At 47.0% G+C, this 27,287-nt stretch overlaps 1 protein-coding gene and 1 pseudogene across 2 annotated transcripts in view; one reads left to right on the top strand and one right to left on the bottom strand.

Moving 5' to 3' along the window:
• Positions 1 to 110: 110 nt before the first annotated feature.
• Positions 111 to 15,634, top strand: LOC116223297 (annotated as a pseudogene).
• A 9,128-nt stretch (positions 15,635 to 24,762) lies between these two features.
• tmem87b (transmembrane protein 87B) overlaps positions 24,763 to 27,287 on the bottom strand; it is an 8,627-nt gene continuing 6,102 nt past the window's right edge. For both annotated transcript variants that reach the window (XM_031579368.2, XM_031579367.2), the window contains exons 11-14: positions 27,142 to 27,212; positions 26,071 to 26,123; positions 25,842 to 25,872; positions 24,763 to 25,491 (exon numbers count right to left, since the gene is read on the bottom strand). In XM_031579368.2, the coding sequence (XP_031435228.1) occupies positions 25,450 to 25,491; positions 25,842 to 25,872; positions 26,071 to 26,123; positions 27,142 to 27,212 (197 nt within the window). In that variant the 3' untranslated portion in view covers positions 24,763 to 25,449. The remainder of the gene's footprint in view (positions 25,492 to 25,841; positions 25,873 to 26,070; positions 26,124 to 27,141; positions 27,213 to 27,287) is intronic.

Here is a 27,287-nt window from a genome sequence, read left to right as displayed (position 1 = left end):
CCCACGTTTCACAAATATTTGTAATTCTATTGGGTTTTGAGCTTGTCAGTCATTTGAAATCCTTCTAGAAAGAAATCAAGGTTGAAAGACGCGCAACTGCAACAACCAATAGAAACGAACTGCGCAACGGGGCTGTAGAAAAAGACCAATGTTGCCAATAATGTTGTCGTAAAATAAAAATGCAATTAATGAAATTAAATTTAGTATACGAGCTTTGCTCATGTGATGACGATGTACGTCAACGCTATATTTAACGATCTAATAGCCCGTTTCCCAAAATATAGGTTAGTTTAAAAATTCTTCATTTTGCTGAGTGCGTATGTGCACTTATTGCAGGGACAAAGTCTTAGCAGTAGGTGTCGGCAGGGTACAATGAAACTGAACAAACGAATCCGTGTCTTTGTGCGTAGGCCTATTAGCCTAGCATGCCTTTTGGTTAAAGGTTAATGAGTATCCCTATAAGGCTACTTTAGGGACATTTCAAAGAGTCTTGAGAATGAGGTCATGTTTGCGTGCTGTTGTTTCTTGGGACTGCATTTCAACTTCGACCCTGTGGAGGCTATTTCCTTAAAATAGGTTAAATGTTTTATTATTATTATTATTATTTATATTATGTACCCCTATAATACAAAGTTGGCCTATCATTGCCCAGATAGCGCGGACGTTTTTCCTGATGAAAGAGAAGACAAGCCACGAGCCCTCAAATAATTAGTGCACACAAAAACACCAACATCTACATTTTATCTAACAATATTCCCTAGTTCTGTTCTCCCCAGAATTATTAATTTATTTGGTAATTAATTCCATTTCTTAGAACCTGAGTTGCCAACCTACTTACACCTATGGGTCTTATTCTATAATATGAATTATTGAATAGGCTCACGTTGCCTAAATTCTTCTTAATAATGTTTTTGCTCAGTGTAGCCCTCTTTGGTAGCATTGCTGCTAACTCTGCTTTTTCTTTCGGCACACTTGGCCGACAACCAAACTCGCGAAGAGTCAAACCTTAGCCTGGCATATTTTGGTCCTGCCAAATGCCGTTCAACTTCCAAACCTTCCAACTTCGAAACATGCCCAAAAGTTATTTTCGTTGGAAATGTCTTACACCGAACAAAAGATTTTTATAATAGTATCTCCGGTTCTTTTATGTGTAGGCTATGGAACTCAGACACTTAGGCTGTTTTCATTCTTGTGTAACACACATGGTGATGTTCTGCTCCATGAACAGCCAGATGGTTTGCCGTGGACAGCAAGGACACATCGTTTGAACAAGGAGAAGGAACATTAACGAGTGCCAGAGAAAGAATTCGAGACTGTTGAGGTGATGTGGTGGGAGGGATTACAGTATCCATGCATAGGCTATGTGAGACTGGAGGCTGTAAGTAAGGGTAGCAGTTTGCGCTCCCTCCCGTGTGCGCACCCCAGCTGTTGTATTGATGTGGAGCATCCTCGCACAACTTTATACTTTCACACAACCAGCGCAGTCGCATTCTCTGAGACACCTGAGGATTTTACATGTGTGGGTTTCCATGAGGACGAGCTTTCATTAGTTTCCAGTGGACTTTAAAGACATGGCAATTATAAATAACAATAGCTTATTTGTATTGCTCTGCTTTGCAACGGTTTGCCATTGCTTTGATGGGACGCAGGTAAGTTTCTAATTGTGCCATGCCAACAAACATGTGTGTCTCTCTGTGTCTAACAGTGAATGTAATCCCAGTTTCTCTGGTATGAAATGTTCCTGCATCAATAACGTCAAAAGAGTGTCATTAGGAACGAATGAAACAAAGTGTCATGACATTTTTTTTTATATTTTGAAGGTGTATGTCAGGTGATTAGGATCAACAAGGAGCTCCGCTCAACACCAGCCCCACTCTGAAAGCACAGTTTCCCCTCAGCCTTTCACAATAAACTTTGTAAATGTGATAATATTTTAAACAGATTTTTAATCTGTTGTGTCACATGGTTTTAGTCTTGTGCCTGCTTTACCTTCTTTTGGAGTAGACCGTGTGGGTGCCTTCCTTTGCTTTGAAAGTGTGTGTGTGAGAACATTACCTCCACATGTTCTGTTTTGCATCATCAGAGCCCCAAGCACATAGTTTCAAGACTGAGGGAGACTGCTGTGTTCCCTCTCAATAAAGTAGCATGCCGTTTTGTCAAAGAGGATTGTAGTGGATGGAGTTTGCATCAATCCAATTAATCTTTTACCAGCTGGCAGCATTCATCAGCGCCATACCCTGCCCAGTATTTAAATCCTGTGCTAGACAGGTGTCTGTATTGCAGTTTTATAGGAGTGTCTTTCGGTGTTTTTGATACCTTCAGAGAGACATCCACATTAGCCCATCTGGATTTGGTCTCACTATAGTCAGCTGTTGGCATTTCCCTTAAACGGATATGAAAACAGAAGAGAGAGATGACTGAACTGATTCCTTCTCACACGGGGCAAACTTTTAAAGACTTTGAAAGCGTCTCCTCAGCTTTACACTATAGTTTCCCCAGCACTGTGCCACATCTGGCTTTTAGTGGCAGGAAGTCTTTGGACTAAAACATTTAGCCCCCGTGTGCCCCACTGTTGCATCACCGTGTGGAGCACCTGTCCTAGATGTGGCACCTGTGATGATGAGGAGCTAAATGATGATGATGATGATGATGATGTGCGCTAGATGAGGAGATGAAGGCTGCCTCGCCTCCATGTGGGCAATATGGTTGAAGAGAGAACCTGAAACTATTTATGTCAGTGTGTGTGTGTGTGTGTGTGTGTGTGTGTGTGTGTGTGTGTGTGTGTGTGTGTGAATGTGTGTATGTATCACGGTGGAGCACTTGTACTTGTGGATAACAGGTTGCCTTCTCTTTTAGAGTCTTTGGAGTCTCTGTAGACTTTCCCCTTGGCGTGGCTCTCAGAAAGGACTGGAATTTGAAGTATATCTTCCATCATATTGTGTTCCTTGGACACTGCTGGTTTTGTCATAGACGGCCCTATAAAATGCATGGCTAGTCTGTTTAGAGCGCTCTCTCTCTCTCTCTCCCCAACTAGACTGGTTCATGTGCCATGAAAAATATACTGTAAAGACCAGAGTTTTGGATTAAGGTCTCTTCGACATCTGCCCACCAGCTTTAGTTCAGCTGCCTTCAGCCTCTAACCCCACACAACCAGTCACAGGCAGGCCTTTAGTTCAGCTGCCTCTAACCCCACACAACCAGTCACAGGCAGGCCTTTAGTTCAGCTGCCTCTAACCCCACACAACCAGTCACAGGCAGGCGTTTAGTTCAGCTGCCTCTAGCCCCACATAACCAGTCACAGGCAGGCCTTTAGTTCAGCTGCCTTCAGCCTCTAACCCCCTGAACCAGTCACAGGCAGGCCTTTAGTTCAGCTGCCTCTAACCCACAGAACCAGTCACAGGCAGGCGTTTAGTTCAGCTGCCTCTAGCCCCACATAACCAGTCACAGGCAGGCCTTTAGTTCAGCTGCCTTCAGCCTCTAACCCCCTGAACCAGTCACAGGCAGGCCTTTAGTTCAGCTGCCTCTAACCCACAGAACCAGTCACAGGCAGGCCTTTAGTTCAGCTGCCTCTAACCCCACACAACCAGTCACAGATCCAGTCACAGGCAGGCCTTTAGTTCAGCTGCCTTCAGCCTCTAACCCCCTGAACCAGTCACAGGCAGGCGTTTAGTTCAGCTGCCTCTAGCCCCACATAACCAGTCACAGGCAGGCCTTTAGTTCAGCTGCCTCTAACCCCACACAACCAGTCACAGATCCAGTCACAGGCAGGCCTTTAGTTCAGCTGCCTTCAGCCTCTAACCCCCTGAACCAGTCACAGGCAGGCGTTTAGTTCAGCTGCCTCTAGCCCCACATAACCAGTCACAGGCAGGCCTTTAGTTCAGCTGCCTCTAACCCACAGAACCAGTCACGGGCAGGCCTTTAGTTCAGCTGCCTCTAACCGAACAGAACCAGTCACAGAACCAGTCACAGAGGCAGGCCTTTTAGCAGCAGCTTCTTCAAGAATGGCCATAAGTAATTGTGCAAGTTAAGAGTAACATTAATATTGTACAGTGCTAGTACTGGTAATGTATTAACATCACAAATGATTTGAATGCATTCACTAGGTTTACTAGTTTTAACCTTTAGAGAGAAACGTAGCGTCTCTGTTTAATTGCGCTGTCAAAGAAGCCAGGCCTTTATTTCTGTGTGCTTGTTGTGGGGGGGGGGGGGGGGGGTGGCGTGGGTCGATATGTAGTGTGAGAGTTGTCCTCTACATCACCACCTAAATTTGAGGGATTTTGCCTGCCCCTTCCTTTTATTTTATATATAATTTTATATATAATTAAGGCCATGTATGAGTTTGGAAATGGATTGTGAATATGCTGATTTTAATAATGGAATAATGAATAATGAATAATAGTAAATAATGGACCCTCTGTCTGTGTTTGGCTTGTGTATGGTGTGTGTGTGTGTGTGTGTGTGGATGTGTGTGGGTGTGGGTGTGTGTGTGGTGTGTCTGTGTGTGTGTGTCTCTGTGTGTGAGTGTGTGTGTGTGTGTGTGTGTGTCTGTGTGTGTGTGTGTGGGTGTGTGTGTGTGTGTCTGTCTGTCTGTGTGTGTGTGTGTGTGTGTGTGTGTGTGTGTGTGTGTGTGTGTGTGTGTGTGTGTGTGTGTGTGTGTGTGTGTGTGTGTGTGTGTGTTAAAAGCATGGTTGTATGGAGAAGCACCGGGTGGTCGGGGTCCTTCGTCAGATGGAGAAGTTTCTGAGGGGCCAAGAGGTCCGCTTCACAGAAGGCTTGCGCATCATGAAGTCCAAGCTGGCCGGCCTGCAGAACTCCGTGTCCAAGTTTCCCCAAGCCGACGAGTCTTCCCGTGAGTACAGTAGCGGCGTCACCATGTGGCACTGACTGAGGTCACCATGTGGCACTGACTGAGGTCACCATGTGGCACTGACTGAGGTCAGACTGAATCGCCAGGGTGCAGAATAGGCCATGAGTCACCTGACCTGGAGGAGGTCAAACTCATGGACTGAACGCTTTGGAGGATAGCTGGAAAGTCAGCATGATGGCAGCTCCCAAAAGGCATGTGTTAAACATATGAATGCAGTGTATCAGAGATGCAGTATAGTAATCAGGTAGAAGGTAGAGAGAGGCCGGGGGAGAAGGTGTCCTAGTTTTAGATTTAGATTTATTTGTGACCACAAGGCCAACAAGAGATATTTCTGATTTGCATGTCTCGCTTGTTTTTTAAATGTTTTTGGGTTCCAATGTAGTTGTTTATAGTGCGATACATAGTGGATCATGAGGGTCCCTGTTAATATCTCTGGTAGGCCTGTCATGGTGGGATGGCTTGGATTCTCCATTGTACGCAGGAGAGTGTTCACGTTTAAGTCTTTACAAAGAGCACTTCCTCAATTCTCTGGGTTGAATATAATGGCTTCCTGCCTCAAACGCTGGTGCTGCCATTCATCCGTGAGGAGACGTTTGGGGACCTAGTCCATTACAAAACCCCCGTGCGGCCGGCGGCCGACCCAGGGGGAAGTGGAGAGTGTGTTGTTTGGCAGCAGACACAGGAACCATCAAGTGTTTTTCTCGGCAACATAACACAGAGCTCTTGGCAGGAGGGAACAAAGGTTGTCACTGTACATTTACGGCACGTCTGGCTCAATTTAGGCGCAACTTGAAACCTTAAAGAATCCTCCAGATATGATGGGGACACATGGAGAGAGAGGTCAAAGGTCAACTTCAGGACAAGTGAGAGCAGACCCATGTGTAGAGTTCAGGCTAAGAAACTTTATGGAATGTTATTAGCAACTAATGTAAATTTGAAATGTGGTTGGAATCATAAACATGTATATTGTGGGGATTGCTTCAGCAGCCAGGTTTTCTTCACTAAAAGTATAGTGTGATGTTACTGTCATTTTCAGGCTTTTACATCAGAGTAGTTCTTAGTAGAGCTGTCATCACATCCTGATAGTGATCATGGGGGTAGAGGTCACAAGGACACAGGGTGCTCACACCAGTAATGTATAGATATGCATGAAAGAAAGGTTTTCATAAGGCGGAAAGAACTGAAAGGCCTGTTACCTCAGGAGAGTATCTGTTACCTCAGGAGAGTATCTGTTACCTCAGGAGAGTGTCTGTTACCTCAGGAGAGTATCTGTTACCTCAGGAGAGTGTCTGTTACCTCAGGAGAGTATCTGTTACCTCAGGAGAGTGTCTGTTACCTCAGGAGAGTATCTGTTACCTCAGGAGAGTATCTGTTACCTCAGGAGAGTGTCTGTTACCTCAGGAGAGTGTCTGTTACCTCAGGAGAGTATCTGTTACCTCAGGAGAGTATCTGTTACCTCAGGAGAGTGTCTGTTACCTCAGGAGAGTATCTGTTACCTCAGGAGAGTGTCTGTTTGTACGTTGTTCTCTTATGTGTTCCACCCACCCCAATACCCCCTGTCCAGTAATCTCTGTGGATTAAATGAGGCATTTCATGTCTCTTCCCACGAAGAACCAAGCAAACAGTGACATGCTCAGTCTTGAAACAGCAACGTTTGGCTGACTTAACATTTGTCCACGTCTCTCTGTCTCTCTCTCTCTCTCTCTCGCTCTTTCTCTCGCTCTCTCGCTCTTTCTCTCTCTCTCTCTCTCTGTTTACTTCCTCCCTGTTGTCCTCAGCACCCAATACATGTCCTGCCCTGGAGGCTCCGGCACATGGCAGGAAATTTGGCTCCAAATTCTTCGTCGGTCACGAGGTCCACTTCACCTGCGCCCCAGGCTATCACCTGGTGGGTCCTGGCACGCGGCTGTGCCAGGAGGATGGCACCTGGAGCGGGGCGAACGCCATCTGCAAAGGTAAACCTTTCATAACCCTCCTCCCTGTTTTGATCTCTCCATGCAATATCCTCATTTGCGGTAGTGCTCACTGAGGAGGTGAGTATGCTTGTATTTCACACTGAGTGAGACGAGTATGCTTGTATTTCACACTGAGTGAGACGAGTATGCTTGTATTTCACACTGAGTGAGACGAGTATGCTTGTATTTCACACTGAGTGAGATGAGTATACTTGTATTTCACACTGAGTGAGATGAGTATGCTTGTATTTCACACTGAGTGAGACGAGTATGCTTGTATTTCACACTGAGGAGATGAGTATGCTTGTATTTCACACTGAGTGAGACGAGTATGCTTGTATTTCACACTGAGTGAGACGAGTATGCTTGTATTTCACACTGAGTGAGATGAGTATACTTGTATTTCACACTGAGTGAGATGAGTATACTTGTATTTCTTGCTGTTTGGAAGATGCCTGTTTTCAAAGTGCCCTACTCTACCGATCTATGTGCACTAAGACTGTGTCCACAGTAGGCCTATACTCTTCTAGTATGAGTTCATTGAATACCATAGACGTCTTCATTTTAACTTCACATAAAACATCAGTCAAACGGTATAAACTTCACACTGCTCGTTTGAGATAGTTCTGATGGTCTTATCCATTTGTTAGCATTGGTCTTGACTGAGAATGCGTTGACCAAATAGCGTTGTGGATTGTCTAAACCGACATGAATCGTAACCCTGGAGAGCTTACCCAGCTTTTGGTAAACGAACGAACGACTCACCAAACGAGCTTCCACGGAGCCCCGCTGTCCTGCTGGGCGTCCAGTGCAGGGGGAGAATAATGGCGTCTGTCTTTGGAGTGTCAGTGTGTTTGTGTTGGCGGATAAAGAAGTCTGGGCAGTGACAGCCCTCTCTCCCCGCCCTGTTGCTCCGCCACTCTTTCTCTGAATCGCTGGAATGCCTCGGCCAGACGCGTCTGGGATGGGATGGGATGGGATGGGCCGCAGTATTCCGTAACGCTGGGAGAAACCCCTGCGCCCCCCATTCAGAGTGACCTTGGAACAGGAGCCCCATGAATGCCCATCGAAAAGAGAAAGTGGCTCCACCAACAGAGAACAGGGGAACAAGAGACCAGAACTAAATAAAAAAGAACGAGAGAGAGAGAGAGAGAGGGAGAGAGCGAGATAAGGGGAAGGGAAAGAAAGAGGCCATTCTTCACGGCTGGAGCGAGCTCCGAGACTCAGTGAATGAAGCTCTCGTTAAAGCGGCATTAAATGTCTGGAAAACACAGAAAAACACCTGTAGCACATTCCTGACTGGGGCACCCTCTGTTCTCCCTCAATGGCCTCCATGCCCCCCCCCCCCCCCGTGCCAACAGCGCTACTGTAAAAGTATCACCCAGCGCTCATGTTTCTCCTCGGGCTCGTCCTCGGACGCAGAGGCCCCCACTTCCCTTTATTTAGTCAGAGGTCCCTGTGGGCTGGAGGGTTATGTCCGTGCATTTTTCATTAAATCAGCTTCATGGTCCAATAGTATGTAAGTATGCTAAGTATGCTATTGATGGCTTCCTTTACTGGCACAGGCCGAGACATTCCATTTAGTACAGTTGAACCGTTTACGTGCCCCGGTGTGTGTGTGTGTGTGTGTGTGTGTGTGTGTGTGTGTGTGTGTGTGTGTGTGTGTGTGTGTGTGTGTGAGAGAGAGAGAGAGAGAGAGGGAGAGACAGCTAGAGAAGGGGAAATAGTTGAAAAGTCAACACGCACAATATCATCTCTGTGCGTTTTTACCAGGAGGGGGTCGATGTTGAACCTAAAATTAGATGCCATGCGTGAAAAAACACCTTTGAGACAGGGATAAAAATACCGAAGTATGCTGAAAAACGTTTAAAAATATCCTGGGTAGTAAAACGGCCCTTTTTGTGTAAAAGAAAAAACACAGCTGCAAACATTCTGAGCGTGGCCTCCGGGGAAGGCAAATAAACAAAGAAAGATTAGAAGTGAATCGCCTGGAATTCCACCCCCAAAGATGTGAGATTTGGGGGTAACTGCCCACCGTCTTCCCTTCAAAGGGCCAGACCTCGCCAGGCCCAGCAAACAGCAAACAGCAAAGCCATGCTTCTTAGCAACATGTCACGAAATTCCTTCCACTGGTTCGGCACAGAGTAGTGCATCATGCATATAAACAACACAGTGAAAGTTTTACTATTGTGCATATCTAGAAACGTTAATTATGTAGACTTTTAAAGAAACATTGCAATGTTTTCAAAGCAGCAACTGTCTTCAGAAATACCTGCAGGCCATTTAGTCAGCTCAAAACCTTTAAACAAAATGGCTGCTATTGTACGCCACAGCCAATTCACCACGCCTTCCCCAGCCATGTCTACGGACTCCTGATCAGCTTTATTCAAGGCTTTGCCAAGGCATTCCCGTGATTTTTGAAATTCTGGAGGTGTGTTGGTTGAGAATAGCTCTGGCAGAATAGTTCGGCTCAGAAGATCCATATTTTGGTGGCTTCACAGTGGCTGTATTGACATTGTCTGGCTGCAAAGCGGTTTGTGGTTGATCGGATCAATCATTCACACAATGGGAGATTCGGTCCATTTCACACTGATGAAGTGCTGGTTCTTAAAGTGTTGCATCTTTGAAGGTGTGAATGCATAATTGGCAAGGGGGTAGACCTGCGTCTCTACCCCGGGCACCAGGGGTCAAAGAGCATGTGATGCTGCATGACTTACCGTGATCATTTGCCCTTGTCTTTACAGTTCTAAGATCTTACCGTGATCATTTGCCCTTGTCTTTACAGTTCTAAGATCTTACCGTGATCATTTGCCCTTGTCGTTACAGTTCTAAGATCTTACCGTGATCATTTGCCCTTGTCTTTACAGTTCTAAGATCTTACCGTGATCATTTGCCCTTGTCGTTACAGTTCTAAGATCTTACCGTGATAATTTGCCCTTGTCGTTACAGTTCTAAGATCTTACCGTGATCATTTGCCCTTGTCTTTACAGTTCTAAGATCTTACCGTGATCATTTGCCCTTGTCGTTACAGTTCTAAGATCTTACCGTGATCATTTGCCCTTGTCGTTACAGTTCTAAGATCTTACCGTGATCATTTGCCCTTGTCTTTACAGTTCTAAGATCTTACCGTGATCATTTGCCCTTGTCGTTACAGTTCTAAGATCTTACCGTGATCATTTGCCCTTGTCTTTACAGTTCTAAGATCTTACCGTGATCATTTGCCCTTGTCGTTACAGTTCTAAGATCTTACCGTGATCATTTGCCCTTGTCGTTACAGTTCTAAGATCTTACCGTGATCATTTGTCCTTGTCTTTACAGTTCTAAGAGCTTTTAAAATCCTAGCCATTAAAGCACATCAGCCTAGTATGTGTTTCATCAATGATGACTGTACAAGTGCTCTTTATTATTGATCATTCTTCAGTAATGACTGTGTTGTTTCAGTCTGTGTGCTTAGCAGGCAAGAAACCTTGGCCGTGGTAATGTTCAACCCAGCTTGATACTTAATATTTTTATATATATAAATATATATATATTGATACTTAATATTTTGCCCTTTTCCACTTGGGGAGCTTTTGATGAAGTGCTGCTGATAGCACGAGATAACACCCAGAGAGATAGCCCATCAATATCATTAGGTTCCCTTACCACAAAACATAATATGAACGGCCAGCTGTCACATATGGGTGTAGTCTATATCCTATATCCTATTCATGCCCTTTTTTAAGACCTTCTCTGCGAATGAATTGTGTTGCTTCATGGCGTTGATGGAGGTGTGTGTGTGTGTGTGTGTGTGTGTGTGTGTGTGCTCTACCACAGATGTCAGTGAGTGTGTTGCTTCATGGCGTTGATGGAGGTGTGTGTGTGTGCTCTACCACAGATGTCAGTGAGTGTGTTGCTTCATGGCGTTGATGGAGGTGTGTGTGTGTGTGTGTGTGTGTGCGTGCACTACCACAGATGTCAGTGAGTGTGCGTTGCTTCATGGTGTTGATGGAGGTGTGTGTGTGTGTGTGTGTGTGTGTGTGTGCTCTACCACAGATGTCAGTGAGTGTGCCAGCACCCCCTGCCAGAACGGGGGCACTTGTGTGGAGGGCATCAATCAGTACAAGTGCACCTGTCCGCAGAACTGGAGTGGAGCTCACTGTCAGCACCAGACACAGACAGGTTTGTGTGCAAAACTTGCCAAGAAGGAGGTATGCTGTGTCTGATACAGCCTGTGACACATGTGTGTGTGCTGTCTGTCCCCATGTGTGTGTCTGTGCCGACTGTCCTGTTATTTGTCCTGTTGTCATACTGTCTCTGTGTTTGTTTGTGTGTGTGATAATGTGTCTCCATGTTACTCAGTCAAAGCATGCATTTGTGTCTGTCCTGTGTGTGTGTGTGTGTGTGTGTGTGTGTGTGTGTGTGTGTGTGTGTGTGTATGTCTGTGTCAATATGTGTCTGTCCTGTCTGTGTGTGTGTATGTCTGTGTCAATATGTGTAATATGGGTCTTTCTGTCTCTCTGTGTGTGTGTGTGTGTGTGTGTGTGTCTGTGTCTGTGTCAATATGTGTCTGTCCTGTCTGTGTGTGTGTATGTCTGTGTCAATATGTGTCTTTCTGTCTTTCTGTCTCTCTGTCTTACCATTTGGATATGCCCAGTGTTGCACAGGCCCAAGTCGGGCCGTAGGTCGAAGGTTAAGTTTCCTCTCCCGCCTCTCTCCCCGCGTCCAGCCCCCCCTGAGTGGAGCGTGACCAACGACCCGGCCTTCAGCCGCCGGCCGCGCTGCGCCAAGGTGGACCAGGCCCAGCACTGCAGCTGCGACGCCGGCTTCCACATGAGCGGCACCAGCGACAACAGCATCTGCCAGGGTAGGCCTCAGCCAATCACAGCTCCCACGTCCCCAGTCATCAGCCAATCATATAGGAGGTCAGACTGTCAAACATTCCAGCGGTGATGTGCTGCTGCTGTGGTGCAGTAGAAGAGCAGAGCAGTGGAGAGACCCACTGATCCATTTCTTTCTGATGGTCAAGGTGGCTGCTACTCAATAAGCCATTAAACATGTCCGCTGGGTGGGGTGGGGGGGGGTGGGGGAAACATGTGAGTGCTGAAAGTGAGCTCCCCCCCCCCTCCCACTGCTGTGTTCTGTCATCCAGACATTTTTCTCTCTTCCCGTTCTTTTCTTTTTGTTTCTCTTTCTAAGCACGTGTTGTTCCCTCTTGCTGGTTTCTACCTTCCAACCTGTAAAAGATCCTGGTGTGTTTCCTCTTCCCCTCCTCCCCTCCTCCCCTCCTCCCACCCCACTCTCTCCAGTGCTCTTATGAAAGCCACATGTCTGACAGCACTCTTCATATGGAACTCACACGTGTTGGTTCACTGTACACTCTGCCCCCTTCACTCTCTCTCTCTCTCTCCCTCTCTCTATCTCCCTCTCTTCCTGTCTCTCTCTCCCTGTCTCTCCTCTCTCCTCTCTCCCTGTCTTGCTCTCCCTCTCTCTCTCTCCCTCTCTCCTGTCTCTCTCTCCCTCCTCTCCTGTCTGCTCCCTCTCTCTCTCCCTCTCTCCCTGTCTCTCTCCCCTCTCTCCCTGTCTCCTCTCCCTCTCTCCCTGTCTCTCTCCCTGTCTCTCTCTCTCTCTCCTCTCCCTCTCTCTCTGTCTCTGTCTCCCTCTCTCTCCCTCTCTCCTCCCCACAGATGTGAATGAGTGTGAGGTGTATAAGACGGAGCGTGGCGGCGGCCAGCTGTGTGTCCATGCGTGCGTGAACGTCCCGGGCTCCTACCACTGCTCCTGTCCCGCGGGCTACAGGCTGCTGGCGGACGGGCGGAGCTGCGAGGGTGAGTGACAGGCCGAGACGGCCGAGACGGCGAGGGGAGGGGAGGGGAGGGGAGGGGAGGCGTGGGAGGGGAGCGGGACAAAAGCCCTTTTCATACGGCTGGCCTCACGCTAGACCTCAGCGCTGGACCAACACACACAAATAGAGGGAGGGAGCGAGGAGGGAGGAGGGGAGCGAGAGATTTACTTTACGGAGATTTACTCAGGGAGAGGCATGAGGTCACCCCAAGAGGATGGTAAATAAAAGACAGGAGGAACATGGAGGAGAGGACGTGAGGACAGAGAGCAGCGTAATGGAGTTGACATGCTGAAGCCTGGGGTCTAACTTCATAACTGACGGGATGGAGTAGGGGTGGGTGGTGGGTGGTGGGGGTCGTGACCCTACCCCTGTCTGGCTGCGTGTGGGCACCAGCTCGGGGATTAAATCCCACACGTAGCATAGGCCATGCCAGCCTTTGGAACAAATGACCTCATAGCTGCCCAGCAGAAGGAATGTCCCTGGGATGCAAGGGCTTATGGGAAATGAAAGGAAAGAGCCAAAGTCCAGCCCCCCCCCCCTCTCCCTACCTTGTTTGAAGTCACTGTAGAACAGCATCTGGAAAGGCCAGCGCAGACCTAGGCTTGAGTATCACGCTCACTTCACGCCCCTTTCATTTCCTGCTCTTTTTTCTCACACATTCTTCCTTTTTACCATCCTTCTCCTCTCTCTCTCCATCCTCCTCCTCTCTCTCTCTCTCTCCATGCCTCCTCCTCTCTCTCCATCCTCCTCCCTCTCTCCATCCTCCTCTCTCTCTCCATCCTCCCTCCTCTCTCTCCATCCTCTCCTCTCTCTCCATCTCTCTCTCTCCTCCTCTCTCTCTCTCCACGGCCCCAGATGTGGATGAGTGTCTGACCCAACAGCACAACTGCTCCCGCGGCACCACCTGCATCAACACGGGCGGCAGCTTCCAGTGTGTCAGCCCAGAGTGCCCACGCTCCCACGACAGCATCAGCTACGTCAGGACTTCACCCTTGTGAGTGGGCATCTGTGGTTCCCTCTGGTCAGCGCCTGATGCAGCTGTCATGGTAAAAGGTGTCCGGGCACCAGAAGGGGTCCGGGCGACGTCATAATGGCTTTCCAACGACTCTTGAGTGACAGTTGCTATACCAACGCTAGCATTACGTAACCCGGACCCCTTTTGGCTATCAGTCAGTGAGTCTCAAGAGTCGTGCGAAAGCCATCAGCTACTTTTTAATCGCTTACTATTGTGTCTAAACGGACACTACGTAACCCAGACGCCTTTTGGCTATCAGTCAGTGAGTCTCAAGAGTCGTTTGAAAGACATCAGCTACTTTTTAGTCGCTTAATATTGTTGCACAACGGGGGAATTGCTAATCGCTAACGAGATGCTAGTGGCTAAACCTATGTGCTTACTTACAGGAGACTGGCAGCCAATATTAAGCGACTAAAAAGCAGCTGATGGCTTTCGAACAACTCTTGAGACTATCTGACTGATAGCCAAACAGTGTCCGGGTTACATAGTGTCCTTTTAGGCACAATATTAAGAGACTAAGCTGTAGTTTTAGCTACACTGCCTTGCAGGTATCCTGTAGCAAATTTCAACAGGTTTCGCCGCTAGCATCCTCGTTAGCGATTAGCAATTACTTCGTTGTGCTCCACAGTTAAAGGTGCTGCAAACAATTCCCTGTTTTGTGAAAATGTAATTGTGGGTGCCGTCAGATATGTCTAATAATCACAACACATTAAGGACTTTCTTAGAGCAACACAACAAAGGAATTGCTAATCGCTAACAAGATGCTAGCGCGAACCTGAATTTGATTACTTTGATACTATAAACAAACTAGCGAGTCAACAACTTTCCTAACACAGTCAAACATTCAAGCACATGGTTGTTTTGCTTGGTTTATGGCAGGTCAAATACAGGCAAGGCTGGTCTCAGGTAGAGAAGTATAGTAATTGGAGAAGTTTTAGTGTACTAGAACCGTATGACCCGAGAGCAATAGAGAGGATTCTTTGGCATGTGATCCCTCTGTAAAGAGATGGATGGCTCAGTCTCAAAACACGGCTTATTCCTTAATAATGATTTATTTGCCTCCTTTTCCTGACATCTAACAGTTCTCCCCTGCCTTGTGCAATCTCCACGTGACCTCCTCTTACATGTTCTCCAGTGATGTAGAAGCAGCCAGGCAGCAAATCAGCTCCAGACCAGCTCATCTGTGGAGATGGGTCACCTTACAGACAGCTAATACACACACACACACACACACACACACCAGCTCGTCTGTGGAGATAGCTCACCTTACCCTCTCCACCACAGACAGCTAATACACACACGCACACACGCACCACACACACACACACAACACCAGCTCGTCTGTGGAGATGGCTCACCTTACCCTCCCTAGCACAGACAGCTAATGCATCAGCATGATGAAGGTTGCATGTGAGGAAGCCCTGGTGATTCCTCTGCATGGAAATGTTCTGTATTGGGTTGCTGATTGCTGGGCTTTCTCCGTCTCCGTCTCCGTCTTGCCCCACAGCAGCTAATACACACACACACACACACACACACACACACACACACACCGCTCATCTGTGGCTTTCTCCGTCTCCGTCTGCCCCACAGCCAGTGCGAGAGGAACCCTTGCCCCATGGAGGAGAGCCGCTCCTGCCACCTGGCCGCCAAGACGGTGTCCTTCCACTACCTGTCGCTGCCCTCCGGGCCTCCAGACCCCCGCCACGCTCTTCCGCATGGCCACCGCCTCGGCCCCCGGGCGCCCCGGCCCGGACAGCCTCCGCTTCAGCATCGTCGGGAGCAGCTCCCGCAGCCGCAGCTGTTCGTGATGCAGCGCTCGGACCGGCAGCCGGCGAGCTGTCCTGGTGCAGCCCCTGCAGGGGCCCCTGGAGGTGGCGTGGACATGGACATGGCCGAGTACGCCGAGCGCAGCTTCCAGGCCAAGCACGTGGCCAAGGTTGCACATACTCGTGTCGCCCTACAGCTTCTGAGAGGAACCCCCCCCACACCACATGGCTGCGTGTGTGTCGTGTGTGTGTTGTGTGTGTGTGTGTGTGTGTGTGTGTGTGTGGTGTGTGTGTGTTGTGTGTTGTGTGTGTGTGTGTGTGTGTGTGAATATATAAACATACACAATCCCCTGCACAGTTATTGGCACCCTGGTAAAGATGAGTAAAGAGGGTATAAGAAATTGATCTTTAGGGAATTAGCTTAATCTCACACTGACAAAAAAAATGAGAAAAAATCCAACCTTTTAATTGAAACACCAAAATCAAGCTTCTGCCATGTCCATCTCAGTCCCCTGACCTCAGCCCATAGCAAACCTGTGGGAGGAGCTAGAGAGGGTATGTGGGAGGAGCTAGAGAGGACAGTACCTGTGGAGGAGCTAGAGAGGAGAGGCAGAAGAGAGGACACGTGGGAGGAGCTAGAGAGGAGAGGGCAGAAGAGAGGACATGTGGAGGAGCTATATATGACATGTGGAGGGGCTATATATTGCATGTGGGAGGAGCTAGATTGGACATGGGAGGAGCGCTAGATATGGGCCTGTGGAGGAGCTAGATGCAGAAGGGAGGGCACGTGGGAGGAGCTAGAGAGGACATGTGGGAGGAGCTAGATATGTCATGTGGGAGGGGTTAGATATGACATGTGGAGGAGCTAGAGAGGAGAGGACCTGTGGGAGGAGCTAGAGAGGAGCAGTGCAGAGGAGAGGACCTAGGACCCTGGAGCATTCTGGAGAGACTCTGTGAGGAGGATGGTCTCAAACTCCCTTCTCTGTATTCTCCAACTTAGAAGATGTCATAGGAAACATGTACTTCTATTCAGGTTGAGTTTTTCAGTTCTTTTTTCAGTTTGAAGCTAAGCTGCCTGACCAAAATGTGATTTTTTCTTATAACCCTTTTTACTCATCTTTACCAGAAGTGCCAGTTATTGTGGAGGAGGCTGTGTATACACGTATGTGTGTATCTGCATTAAGAAGTGGGGTGTTTAAACGGCACGATATCCAAATGTGTGTGTGTGGGTGTGTGTGTGTGTGTGTGTGTGTGTGTGTGTGTGTGTCCAACTAAACCTGCCTGTGTCGGTCTGTGTGCACGTAATTTCTGTGTGTGTGTGTGTATGTGTGTGTGTGTGTGTGTGTGTGTGTGTGTATACACATGTATGTGTGTATCTGCACCAAGTGGGGTGTTTAATGGTCATGATATCCAAATGTCATACCCGCCCACACGTGTGAGTGATTGATCAAATCTCTTTTGAACTTGAAGTCTGAGAGGTATATGTCTTTTGTGACATTTTTACTATTGACAGTTCAGAGGCAATACTGACACTGAGGTTTGGATCTTATCCCAAATATCAGCAGAATGAATGATCAGATGTTGTATACAGCAGAACAAAGTTACTTGGGAGAGGAAATCTGTGTGCGTGCGTGTGTGTGTGTGTGTGTGTGTGTGTGTGTGTGAGTGTGTGTGTATGTGTGGTGTGGTGTGTGTGGTGGTGTGTTGTGTGTGGTGGTGTAGTGGTGTGTATGTTGTGTGTGTGTTTGAGTGTGTGTGTATGTGTGGTGTGTGTTGAGTGTGTGTGTAGTGTGTGTGTGGTGTGAGTGTGTGTGTGTGGTTATGTGTGTGTGTGTGTGTGTGTGTGTGAGTGTGTTGTATGTGTGTGTGTGTGTGAGTGTGTGTGTGTGTATGGTGTGTGTGTGTGTGTGTGTGTGTGTGTGTGTGTGTTGTGTGTGTGTGTGTGTGTGGTGTGTGTATATTGGTTATATGTATCTGCAACAAGTATGATTGTATGCATGTAAATGAGTACAGTACTAAGTCAATGTCCATACTTAACACTTTTTAACACACCAAACGTTACACGTAGTTGAAACAGTTAGTGTTCCAAGCAACACTTCAAACTCAAGGGAGCGACCGGGTTGGCTGAAGCAAGCAGCTCTGCTCTGGATGTTGCACTGCCGTCAGTAGATAATATAAATATAAATAAACATTCATGACGAGGTACTGATGCCCAAACTCCGAACATTGTAAACATCTGTTGTTATAGGCCTACTATATGGTGTCAGGCAGTTTATTTGAGGATGTTACCAAAAGTTGTCTCTATTTTTATGGATGGAACCAAGACTACATTCAGTGGGTATACCGTTGATATTGCAGAATGTTATGTGTGTGTGTACCCTGGGCTCAATGGCAGCAAGATCAGTGTGTATCAGTGTGTGTAGTAGTCATTCTAAGCCTTTTTTAAAAATGTTGTCTGTATTGCACCAAAATGTTTATATTCAATTGATATAAAATAAATACAGAGATATATAGATCCACCACTGGTCTCTGGCTTTTGGATATTAGGTACTCATTTGTTAATGCATGTTTTTGAAGCGAATATGAAGTCAGTACTTATTGGCCTAATCCTTGTGAGCTTCCCCAAATGTGCAGAAAGAGGAAACCGTTGAAAGTCATAAGCACTAAAGAAAGATGACAGAAGACGTATGTTTGGCCTTGTCCTTTTGACAAGCACACTGATCATCGGGAAATGAAGAAAGGATATCTAAATGTGTTTTTCAATGACATGTCAGGAAGAGAGGAAAAGTGGTAATGCTGACCACATGTTGTACCCTCTTTCTCACTCTCTCTCACTCTGTGTGTGTGTGTGTGTGTGTGTGTGTGTGTGTGTGTGTGTGTGTGTGTTTCTCTTCCCCTCTCTCTCTGTTTCTCTCAATTCTTTCTTTCCTTAACTCTTCCTCTCCTCTCTGTCTGTGGCTTTAAATTGCAATAAGGAGATCAAACGAAACCACAAGCCCCAGAAGCGCATGCCCCTGCTCTAACTGCCTTGCGTAATTATTAGTAACATACCCAGCCCACCGATCATTCACTCTCTTTGAAGCTCCGGCACAGACGGTTGGATGCACACATGTTTCTTGACGTTCCCAGCAGTGAGATATTACTGGGACAGTCAGGGATAGCTGGGATGTGTTACCCAAACCTTATTGGCCAAGGGCAATAAATACCCAGGATGCCACAGAGCCACAGCGGTGAGGGCAACAACAGACAAGGGGGCTCAGAGGAGGCCATAGTACCTATTAGCACGCAGTCTCACAATGCTCTCACGTCACTGTCACGTCACTCTCACAATGCTCTCGCCGCCGTCACTCTCACAACACTCTCACGTCACTCTCACGTCACTCTCGCAACAGTCTCACAATGCAGTTCAGGAGGACAGTAGGGTGTTCAGAGTGGTGGATAAAGTGGAGGTTTTTAAGGAAAAGAACTCAGCTGCAATATCCATCTGTGGTGTCTGCTACACGCATTCAGGCTCACTGTATTCTCTCCATTCAGGCTCACTCTATTCTCTCCATTCAGGCTCACTCTATTCTCTCAATTCAGGCTCACTGTATTCTCTCTCTTCTCTCCATTCAGGCTCACTGTATTCTCTCCATTCAGGCTCACTCTATTCTCTCAATTCAGGCTCACTGTATTCTCTCCATTCAGGCTCACTCTATTCTCTCAATTCAGGCTCACTGTATTCTCTCCATTCAGGCTCACTCTATTCGTCCGTTTCTCTCCACACTGAAGGTCACGTTTGTTCTGCTGAGAGATACGCCATCTATCCTTCCCCAAATCTCTCTGCTCTTGTGCATTCTGGGAATGTCATGTGGAATTCCTGGGAATTCCGTCGAGTGCCGAAACACTAGAGTCCTTCTCTCGTCCCCCCACAGAGTCCCTCTATGAAAACAGAGGGGCTGCACAGTTTGTCAGTCAGTTACTTCAGGATGAAAAGGGGGGGTCCGTAAGAGACATGTTTTTTTGTTAAGAATACATCGCACAGGAAAGGAAGGAAGGAAGGAGGGGTCACAGAAGAGGATCACTTTTCATGCAGAAATGTACACTGGGAGCGAATCCAAGAGGTGAAGGAGAGCGTGGAGTGAGTATAGTGTTCGTTTGTCCCCCTCTGTGTGTGTGTCTCAGCCACCTGCAAGGAAAGGGCCACTCCGCATCTCCATAGCACAGGGGTAGAGGGGTCTGTGCTCTATCATAGCCACTCCACACCTCCATAGCACAGGGTAGAGGGGTCTGTGCTCTATATCATAGCCACTCTGTACCTCAATAGCACAGGGTAGAGGGGTCTGTGCTCTATATCATAGCCACTCTGCACCTCAATAGCACAGGGGTAGAGGGGTCTGTGCTCTATCATAGCCACTCCACACCTCCATAGCACAGGGTAGAGGGGTCTGTGCTCTATATCATAGCCACTCTGTACCTCCATAGCACAGGGTAGAGGGGTCTGTGCTCTATATCATAGCCACTCTGCACCTCCATAGCACAGGGTAGAGGGGTCTGTGCTCTATAGCATAGCAATCACACATCAACCAACCAGCAGAAATGGTCAGATCTCAGCAACAAAAAGTGTTGCTCCCCTCTCAGTCCTCTGTACAGTGTAATTATTACAAGATTGATGTCTTGTGAAACAAGACTTAGAGAATGGTTTAAAAGTACAAAATCAACCCCCTTCACTCACTCATAAGGCAAGGCACTTACGTCCTTTAATGCTGACCTGTATAGGTCAAACCAAAGAGATGGATTGTGAATGCTATTTCAGTTGTTCCCTAGATAATCTACAATGAATACTCATACAAGTTTATACTTGTAGCATATGTAGACTCCACATGGCCTCGTCTTCCTGCTATAAGAGGTAGCTCCATTCACTTCCTGCCATAAGAGGCAGCTCCATTCACTTCCTGCCGTAAGAGGCAGCTCCATTCACTTCCTGCTATAAGAGGAAGCTCCCCTTCACTTCCTGCTATAAGAGGAAGCTCCATTCACTTCCTGCTATAAGAGGAAGCTCCATTCACTTCCTGCCATAAGAGGCTGCTCCATTCACTTCCTGCCATAAGAGGCAGCTCCATTCACTTCCTGCCATAAGAGGCAGCTCCATTCACTTCCTGCCATAAGAGGCAGCTCCATTCACTTCCTGCCATAAGAGGAAGCTCCCCTTCACTTCCTGCTATAAGAGGCAGCTCCATTCACTTCCTGCCATAAGAGGCAGCTCCATTCACTTCCTGCCATAAGAGGCAGCTCCATTCACTTCCTGCCATAAGAGGCAGCTCCATTCACTTCCTGCTATAAGAGGCAGCTCCATTCACTTCCTGCCATAAGAGGCAGCTCCATTCACTTCCTGCCATAAGAGGCAGCTCCATTCACTTCCTGCTATAAGAGGTAGCTCCATTCACCTCCTGCCATAAGAGGCAGCTCCATTCACTTCCTGCTATAAGAGGCAGCTCCATTCACTTCCTGCCATAAGAGGCAGCTCCATTCAGTGCTCTGCATTCACCAAGACCTGTCGTGAGGGAGCGATAAACAAGTTCCTCCATTTGCACGGAATGTTGCAAATCAAACCCTTGCCTCCAAGAACAGCTTTCATGGCCCAAATCATGTTTATCATTACCAAACCCTCGCCGCCCAATCCCCTCAGAAGGCCAGTAATCAACGTGCCTTGCTTGGTCCTGGTTTCACAAGAGCTTGTGCTGCTACTCCTACAATTGATAAACACATCAATAATGTTTAGAGCTCATCAGAGAAGGATTTGATGTGATCATATTCAGTGCTTCTATTACCAGCTCTCCTTTCCCTTCTTAGATTAAGTCATTGTGTGTGTGTGTGTGTGTGTGTGTGTGTGTGTGTGTGTGTGTGTGAAGATTATGAACAGCTCTCTCAAAGATAAGACTGGTCCTTGTTTATTGATCGTCATTTACGTTTGATAATGAGTGGTAATTACACGTAGCACTTTTCTTTTCACTCTTCTAGCACTCACCTACACACACACACACACACACACTCTCTCACACACACACACACTCACACTCACACATACACACACACACACATACACACTCTCACACATACACACTCACACACACACACAGACACACACACACACACACACACACACACACACACACACACACACACACACACACACACACACACACACACACACACAGACACACACAGACACACACACACACACACACACACACACTCTCACCTACCTCATGTACCCCTGCTGGTATTCAGAATCGGTCATATCCTTGCATACTTGCGTGATCATACTTCGCAAGGGCGCATCCAATGAACCCAGTCAAGCCTCACTGACACACTAAGATAACCAGTTTAACCCAGTTTAACCCTGCACGCCTCCATCAGCGTGGTACCACCCTTGACGCAGATAGATGCGCCCACCCCACCCCACACACACACACACACACACACACACACACAGACACACACACACACACACACACACACACACACACCCCATCCCCAACCCGAACCTGCTTCAACTGAAGATTTACACAACCCACGAGAAGTAGAAGTCTGGCTGGGCAAAGGTCTCGGTCCCCAGAGCACTCCGAGCTTAACCCGAGAGAGAGGCGGCGAGGGCCGGAGAGGGGGTCCAGGGTTGAGAGACAGACAGGGGGGGGTATCTGAGGGGGTCCAGGGGCATCTGGGGGGGTCCTGGTTTCGGAGGCAAGGGTATCTGTGGCTCGGGCCGATGTTTACCGCTCCAGAGCCGACCCAGGTGGGCCCTCGCTGGGACATGATTGGGTTGGTTCCTGATGAATAAAGGCAGTGGTGTTCGGACATCCATGCAGAGCCATTCACCTCGACCTCTGACCTCTGTTGGCGATCGTTTAAAGATCGGCCCAGTTTTCGTTTCCCAACTTTAAAATGTGAGAGTGTGGGAGTGCATGGAGTCTTTATGAGTGGATAGGGTTAGGGTTAGTGTGGGAGTGCATGGAGTGTGTGTGTGTGTGAGTGGATAGCTCAGTTTTGATGCCAGCTTTGTCGAGACGCTTGAGAAGCGACCTTTCTGTTCTCAGGCATATGAGAGACAGCTGCTACGCTGCTATGCTATGTCAGCTCACACACATGTTCAGTTACAGGTAGGGTCTATGCTATGTCAACTCACACACATGTTCACTTACAGGTAGGGTCTATACCATGTCAACTCACACACATGTTCAGTTCCAGGTAGAGTTCAGTTCCAGGTAGGGTCTATGCTTTTGTCCAGAGGACTGGGATGTCTAGGAAGGACAAGCAGCAGTGTTTATAAATACTTCCTCCATCTTGTGGCAGGAATGAAGTTGTTCTCCATGAGCCGTCACATGATCCATCGCTCAACAGAGATTAACCGAGCGAGTATTAGGAGCTTATGGAAGCTGTGTGTTGTTTTGCACAACTGGGTGATTGGGTCATTTGGTTGAGGTTTTGCTTTGTAAACTAAATCTTGGTGTTTTTGTGGAAAATGCTGCATGTTCCTGTAGAAGCTTTAATAATTCTAACACTGAATCAGATCAGTTTTGTTTACATTCATACACAATATATATTATAGCTCTTGTCCAAACGTACATTCATACACAATATATATTATAGCTCTTGTCCAAACGTGCATTCATACACAATATATATTATAGCTCTTGTCCAAACGTGCATTCATACACAATATATATTATAGCTCTTGTCCAAACGTACATTCATACACAATATATATTATAGCTCTTGTCCAAACGTACATTCATACACAATATATATTATAGTTCTTGTCCAAACATGAATCAAGTGCTTTTAAGTCTCAGTTACACCCCATGCATGACATGTATCATTCAATTCTTAGTTGAAGCCTTTGAATTTAATTCTTGATTGAACTTCAGAGAAATCTGAAGGAGCGCTGGTGTTGAGGCTTGGATGCCCCCTTGTGGAATCTAAAGGTAAGGCAAGCCACCACTGTCAGAGCCACACAAGTACAATGGCCAAAATCTGAGATCTGCCCCATCAGAACAAAGGTTTTGTTGACCTGAATACTAAGATATGAAATAGAAGTGTTAACTGTAAACATGCTCTGAAAAGTTCCTATACATTTGAGATGAAATGTGGAACATGGCAAAGTTCACAGGGACTGGTTTTGAATATGTTATACTTGGTCTACAGTACCTGAACAGGAGGAATCATCACCTTAGTGGAACGCAGTATTTCGATGTATTTGTAATCAAGCATGTTTAAAGGAGACTAAAGGCACCACAAAAGGAACGAGGGACACAGAATAATATAAATATTTGTCTGTTTATTCATAACTTAACCAAACCAATCCAAGTTTTTGTAAAGATGGAGAAAACATGCTTCCTATGTTCATCATCACACAGAGGCATATTTTTGGTAAAAATATGAGTTTGTCTAGTGAATGAATGGGTTTATAATATCTCAACCACCAACTTCAGATTTCTTAGGAGATAGTATGGAACAGACCATCGTGTTGTTCTAATATTCGTGAAATATATTATGTACTATAATATATTATACTGCCTCAAATTCATGTACCGCAACACTAATCATGATCAGTTAGACTTGAAATCAAGTCCTGACAATGAAAATGCTTCAAGTTCAAGTTTAAGAGTAAAACCCTCTTGGTTTACCGATACTGCAGTCAGTCTGTGTATCAAATTCTAGCTTCACAGAAAACACTCTTCCCACACTTTGTGGACATCAGTTGGAAGGGGGATAACAGTCATCCAATCACATATTTACATTAAATACAAAAAAAAAGCAGATTAACCAATATTAATCTCTTATTATTAATCAACTAAAACAGGGAGAGAGAGAGAGAGAGAAGAGGAATAACATCAAAAGCAGAAAGAAAAGAACCAAGGCGTGTCTGTGATCATTAAGTACACTTTTACAAAAACAACATGAAGAGAAAGATGAAGCGAAAGAGGACTACTCTGGATCTAGGGTTGTTGAAGGATGAACAGCACCTCTCTGCTGACACGGTTAGCCCTGCATTGGAACGGCAGCCACCCTCGTCCTCGTCCTCGTCCTCGCCCTCGCCCTCGCCCTCGAGCTCGCCCCACAGCAGGTCTGCATATTTCATGTCACAGCTGACAGCTTGACACGACACACATAAACTGGAGGCCCGTCCTGGGACTGCATGACAAGCACACTTGGATGTACATGTACACACGCACGCAAATATACACACACGGAAATACACACACGCGCACGCACACAAATATACATACACGTAAATATACACGTAAATACACACGGACGGACGCACACACACACACACACACACACACACACACGCGCGCGCACGCATACATGTAAATACACACACACACAATCATATCAGACACATACAGTATTTCACATTATATTTTCAGACAGCAAACCCTGCTTCACACGGAAACATAAATAACACATGTGTACAAGACTGTGTCAAAGCAACAGAAGGAAAGAACTTAGAACCTCAACTTTTGGTCAACCAGAACTGCCACCCACCCCATTCCATCCTAAGTTAAAGTGACTTGGTCCTGCCGCACAACCTTGCCAGTTGAAAAACACAGAAGCAGAAGAGAGAAAAACAAAACAAACAGTCATGATGTGCTATGATGGTCAGCTCCCTCTTTACAGTGGACAAGATGAGGGCAGCTTTGTTCCTTTGAGGAGGAGTTCACTGAACGGAGTTGGTTAAACGGATTTGTAAACGATGGCCAGGACACCAGGTGCACGAGGGTGACGGGAGTGTGTTTTAGACTTTCATGAAGGAACTGTGAGGTAACACCTCTATCTGAGAAACCCCACGAGGCAAGCATCAGCCCTCAGCTCTGGCAGGCAGAACCCTTCCCCGGCCTCTGCTAGGAGCAGCCTCTCGTTGCTTAGTGTTCAGACATCCCTCTGGAGCGAGGGCCGATGGGCGTAGTCTGTAGTCTGGCCAGCAGGGGGAGCCACGTCGAGCAGGGCAGAGAAGCACCGCTTTCCCCAAAACGCTACTCCATCTTGGACATCTCGTATTTTGTGGTCATGATTTCCTAGAGAGAGAGAGACAGAGAGAGTAAGTAAGTAAGTAAGTAAGTAAGTAAGTAAGTAAGTAAGTAAGTAAGTAAGTAAGTAAGAAAGAAAGAAAGAAAGAAAGAAAGAAAGAAAGAAAGAAAGAGAGAGAGAGAGAGAGAGAGAGTAAGTGAGTGAGAAGCCTGTTGAGCCCACAGTCTTACAAGAAAGATGTAGTTTATGAAAGATGTAGTTAATGAAAGATGTAGTTTATGAAAGATGTTGTTTATGCGCAAGAGACCTTCATGTGAAATAAGGAACAAATGAACGTGGGCTCAACAGAGTGACAGCAGGTCAACATGGAGAAAACAACACAAACACAAACACAAACCTCATCAGAGTCCAGAAGAACAGGAAGTGCCCTAAAAAGAAAAACACAGAAACGGAATCAAGCCCTTTTGTATGCATTTTAAATTCCATTCCATATGAAAAGAGACAGGATGCCTTCATCCCATTGTTTGGTTGACCATCTCGAGCTAATCTAAGCGTTCACCAGCGAGCTCCTCGGGGTCACCCCAGTGCTTACGGGTGAGAGAGAGAGGGGAGAGGAGCGTACTTACACATCGGACAGTGATGTAGGGATGTTCTCCTCCACCCACTTCAAGTCTTCATCCTGAAGAGAAATAAGAAATGCTAAATGGACTGCATTTATAGAATGCTTTCCTACTCATGGAGCACTCAAAGCGCTTTACAGATGAATGCCTCAGACATCTACCCATTCACACACCGTCTGTGTCTGTGTCTGTGTCTGTGTCTGTGTCTGTGTCTGTGTCTGTGTCTGTGTCTGTGTCTGTGTCTGTGTCTGTGTCTGTGTCTGTGTCTGTGTCTGTGTCTGTGTCTGTGTCTGTGTCTGTGTCTGTGTGTGTGTGTGTGTGTGTGTGTGTGTGTGTGTCTGTCTGTGTGTGTCTGTCTGTGTCTGTCTGTCTGTGTCTGTCTGTCTGTCTGTGTGTGTCTGTGTGTGTCTGTGTGTGTCTGTGTGTGTGTGTCTGTGTGTGTCTGTGTGTGTCTGTGTGTGTGTCTGTGTGTGTGTCTGTGTGTGTGTCTGTGTGTGTGTCTGTGTGTGTGTCTGTGTGTGAGTGTCTGTGTGTGTGTGTCTGTGTGTGTCTGTGTCTGTGTGTGTCTGTGTGTGTGTCTGTGTGTGTGTCTGTGTGTGTGTCTGTGTGTGTGTCTGTGTGTGTGTGTCTGTGTGTGTCTGTGTGTGTCTGTGTGTGTCTGTGTGTGAGTGTCTGTGTGTGTGTGTCTGTGTGTGTGTGTCTGTGTGTGTGTGTCTGTGTGTGTGTGTGTGTGTGTGTGTGTGTGTGTGTGTGTGTGTGTCTGTGTGTGTCTGTGTGTGTCTGTGTGTGTCTGTGTGTGTGTGTCTGTGTGTGTCTGTGTGTGTGTGCGTCTCTGTGTGCGTCTCTGTGTGCGTCTCTGTGTGCGTCTCTGTGTGCGTCTCTGTGTGTGCGTGTGTGTGTCTGTGTGTGTGTCTGTGTGTGTGTCTGTGTGTGTGTCTGTGTGTGTGTGTGTCTGTGGTTACCAGCGAGTTCATTTGACTGTGTCCGTGTCAGGACCCAATGAAAGCCCTGGTCATGTGATCAGGTTCATACTCACTGGATTGGCTGCCCTGGTCATGTGATCAGGTTCATACTCACTGGATTGGCTGCAGGTTTGGGTGCTGTGCCGTTGGCATCACTCTTGGTGGATCTCAGCTTTATTCCGTCGGCTAAACGGACAGGAGGGAAACCCGTTAGCAACTTGCAGCCAGGACCCCCCACACAATGATCTCATCTCCAAAACC

This window comes from Clupea harengus, chromosome 13 (genome assembly GCF_900700415.2).
Source record: "Clupea harengus chromosome 13, Ch_v2.0.2, whole genome shotgun sequence".
Classification (NCBI taxonomy): Eukaryota; Metazoa; Chordata; class Actinopteri; order Clupeiformes; family Clupeidae; genus Clupea; species Clupea harengus.
This window is presented reverse-complemented; position numbering and strand designations above follow the sequence as displayed.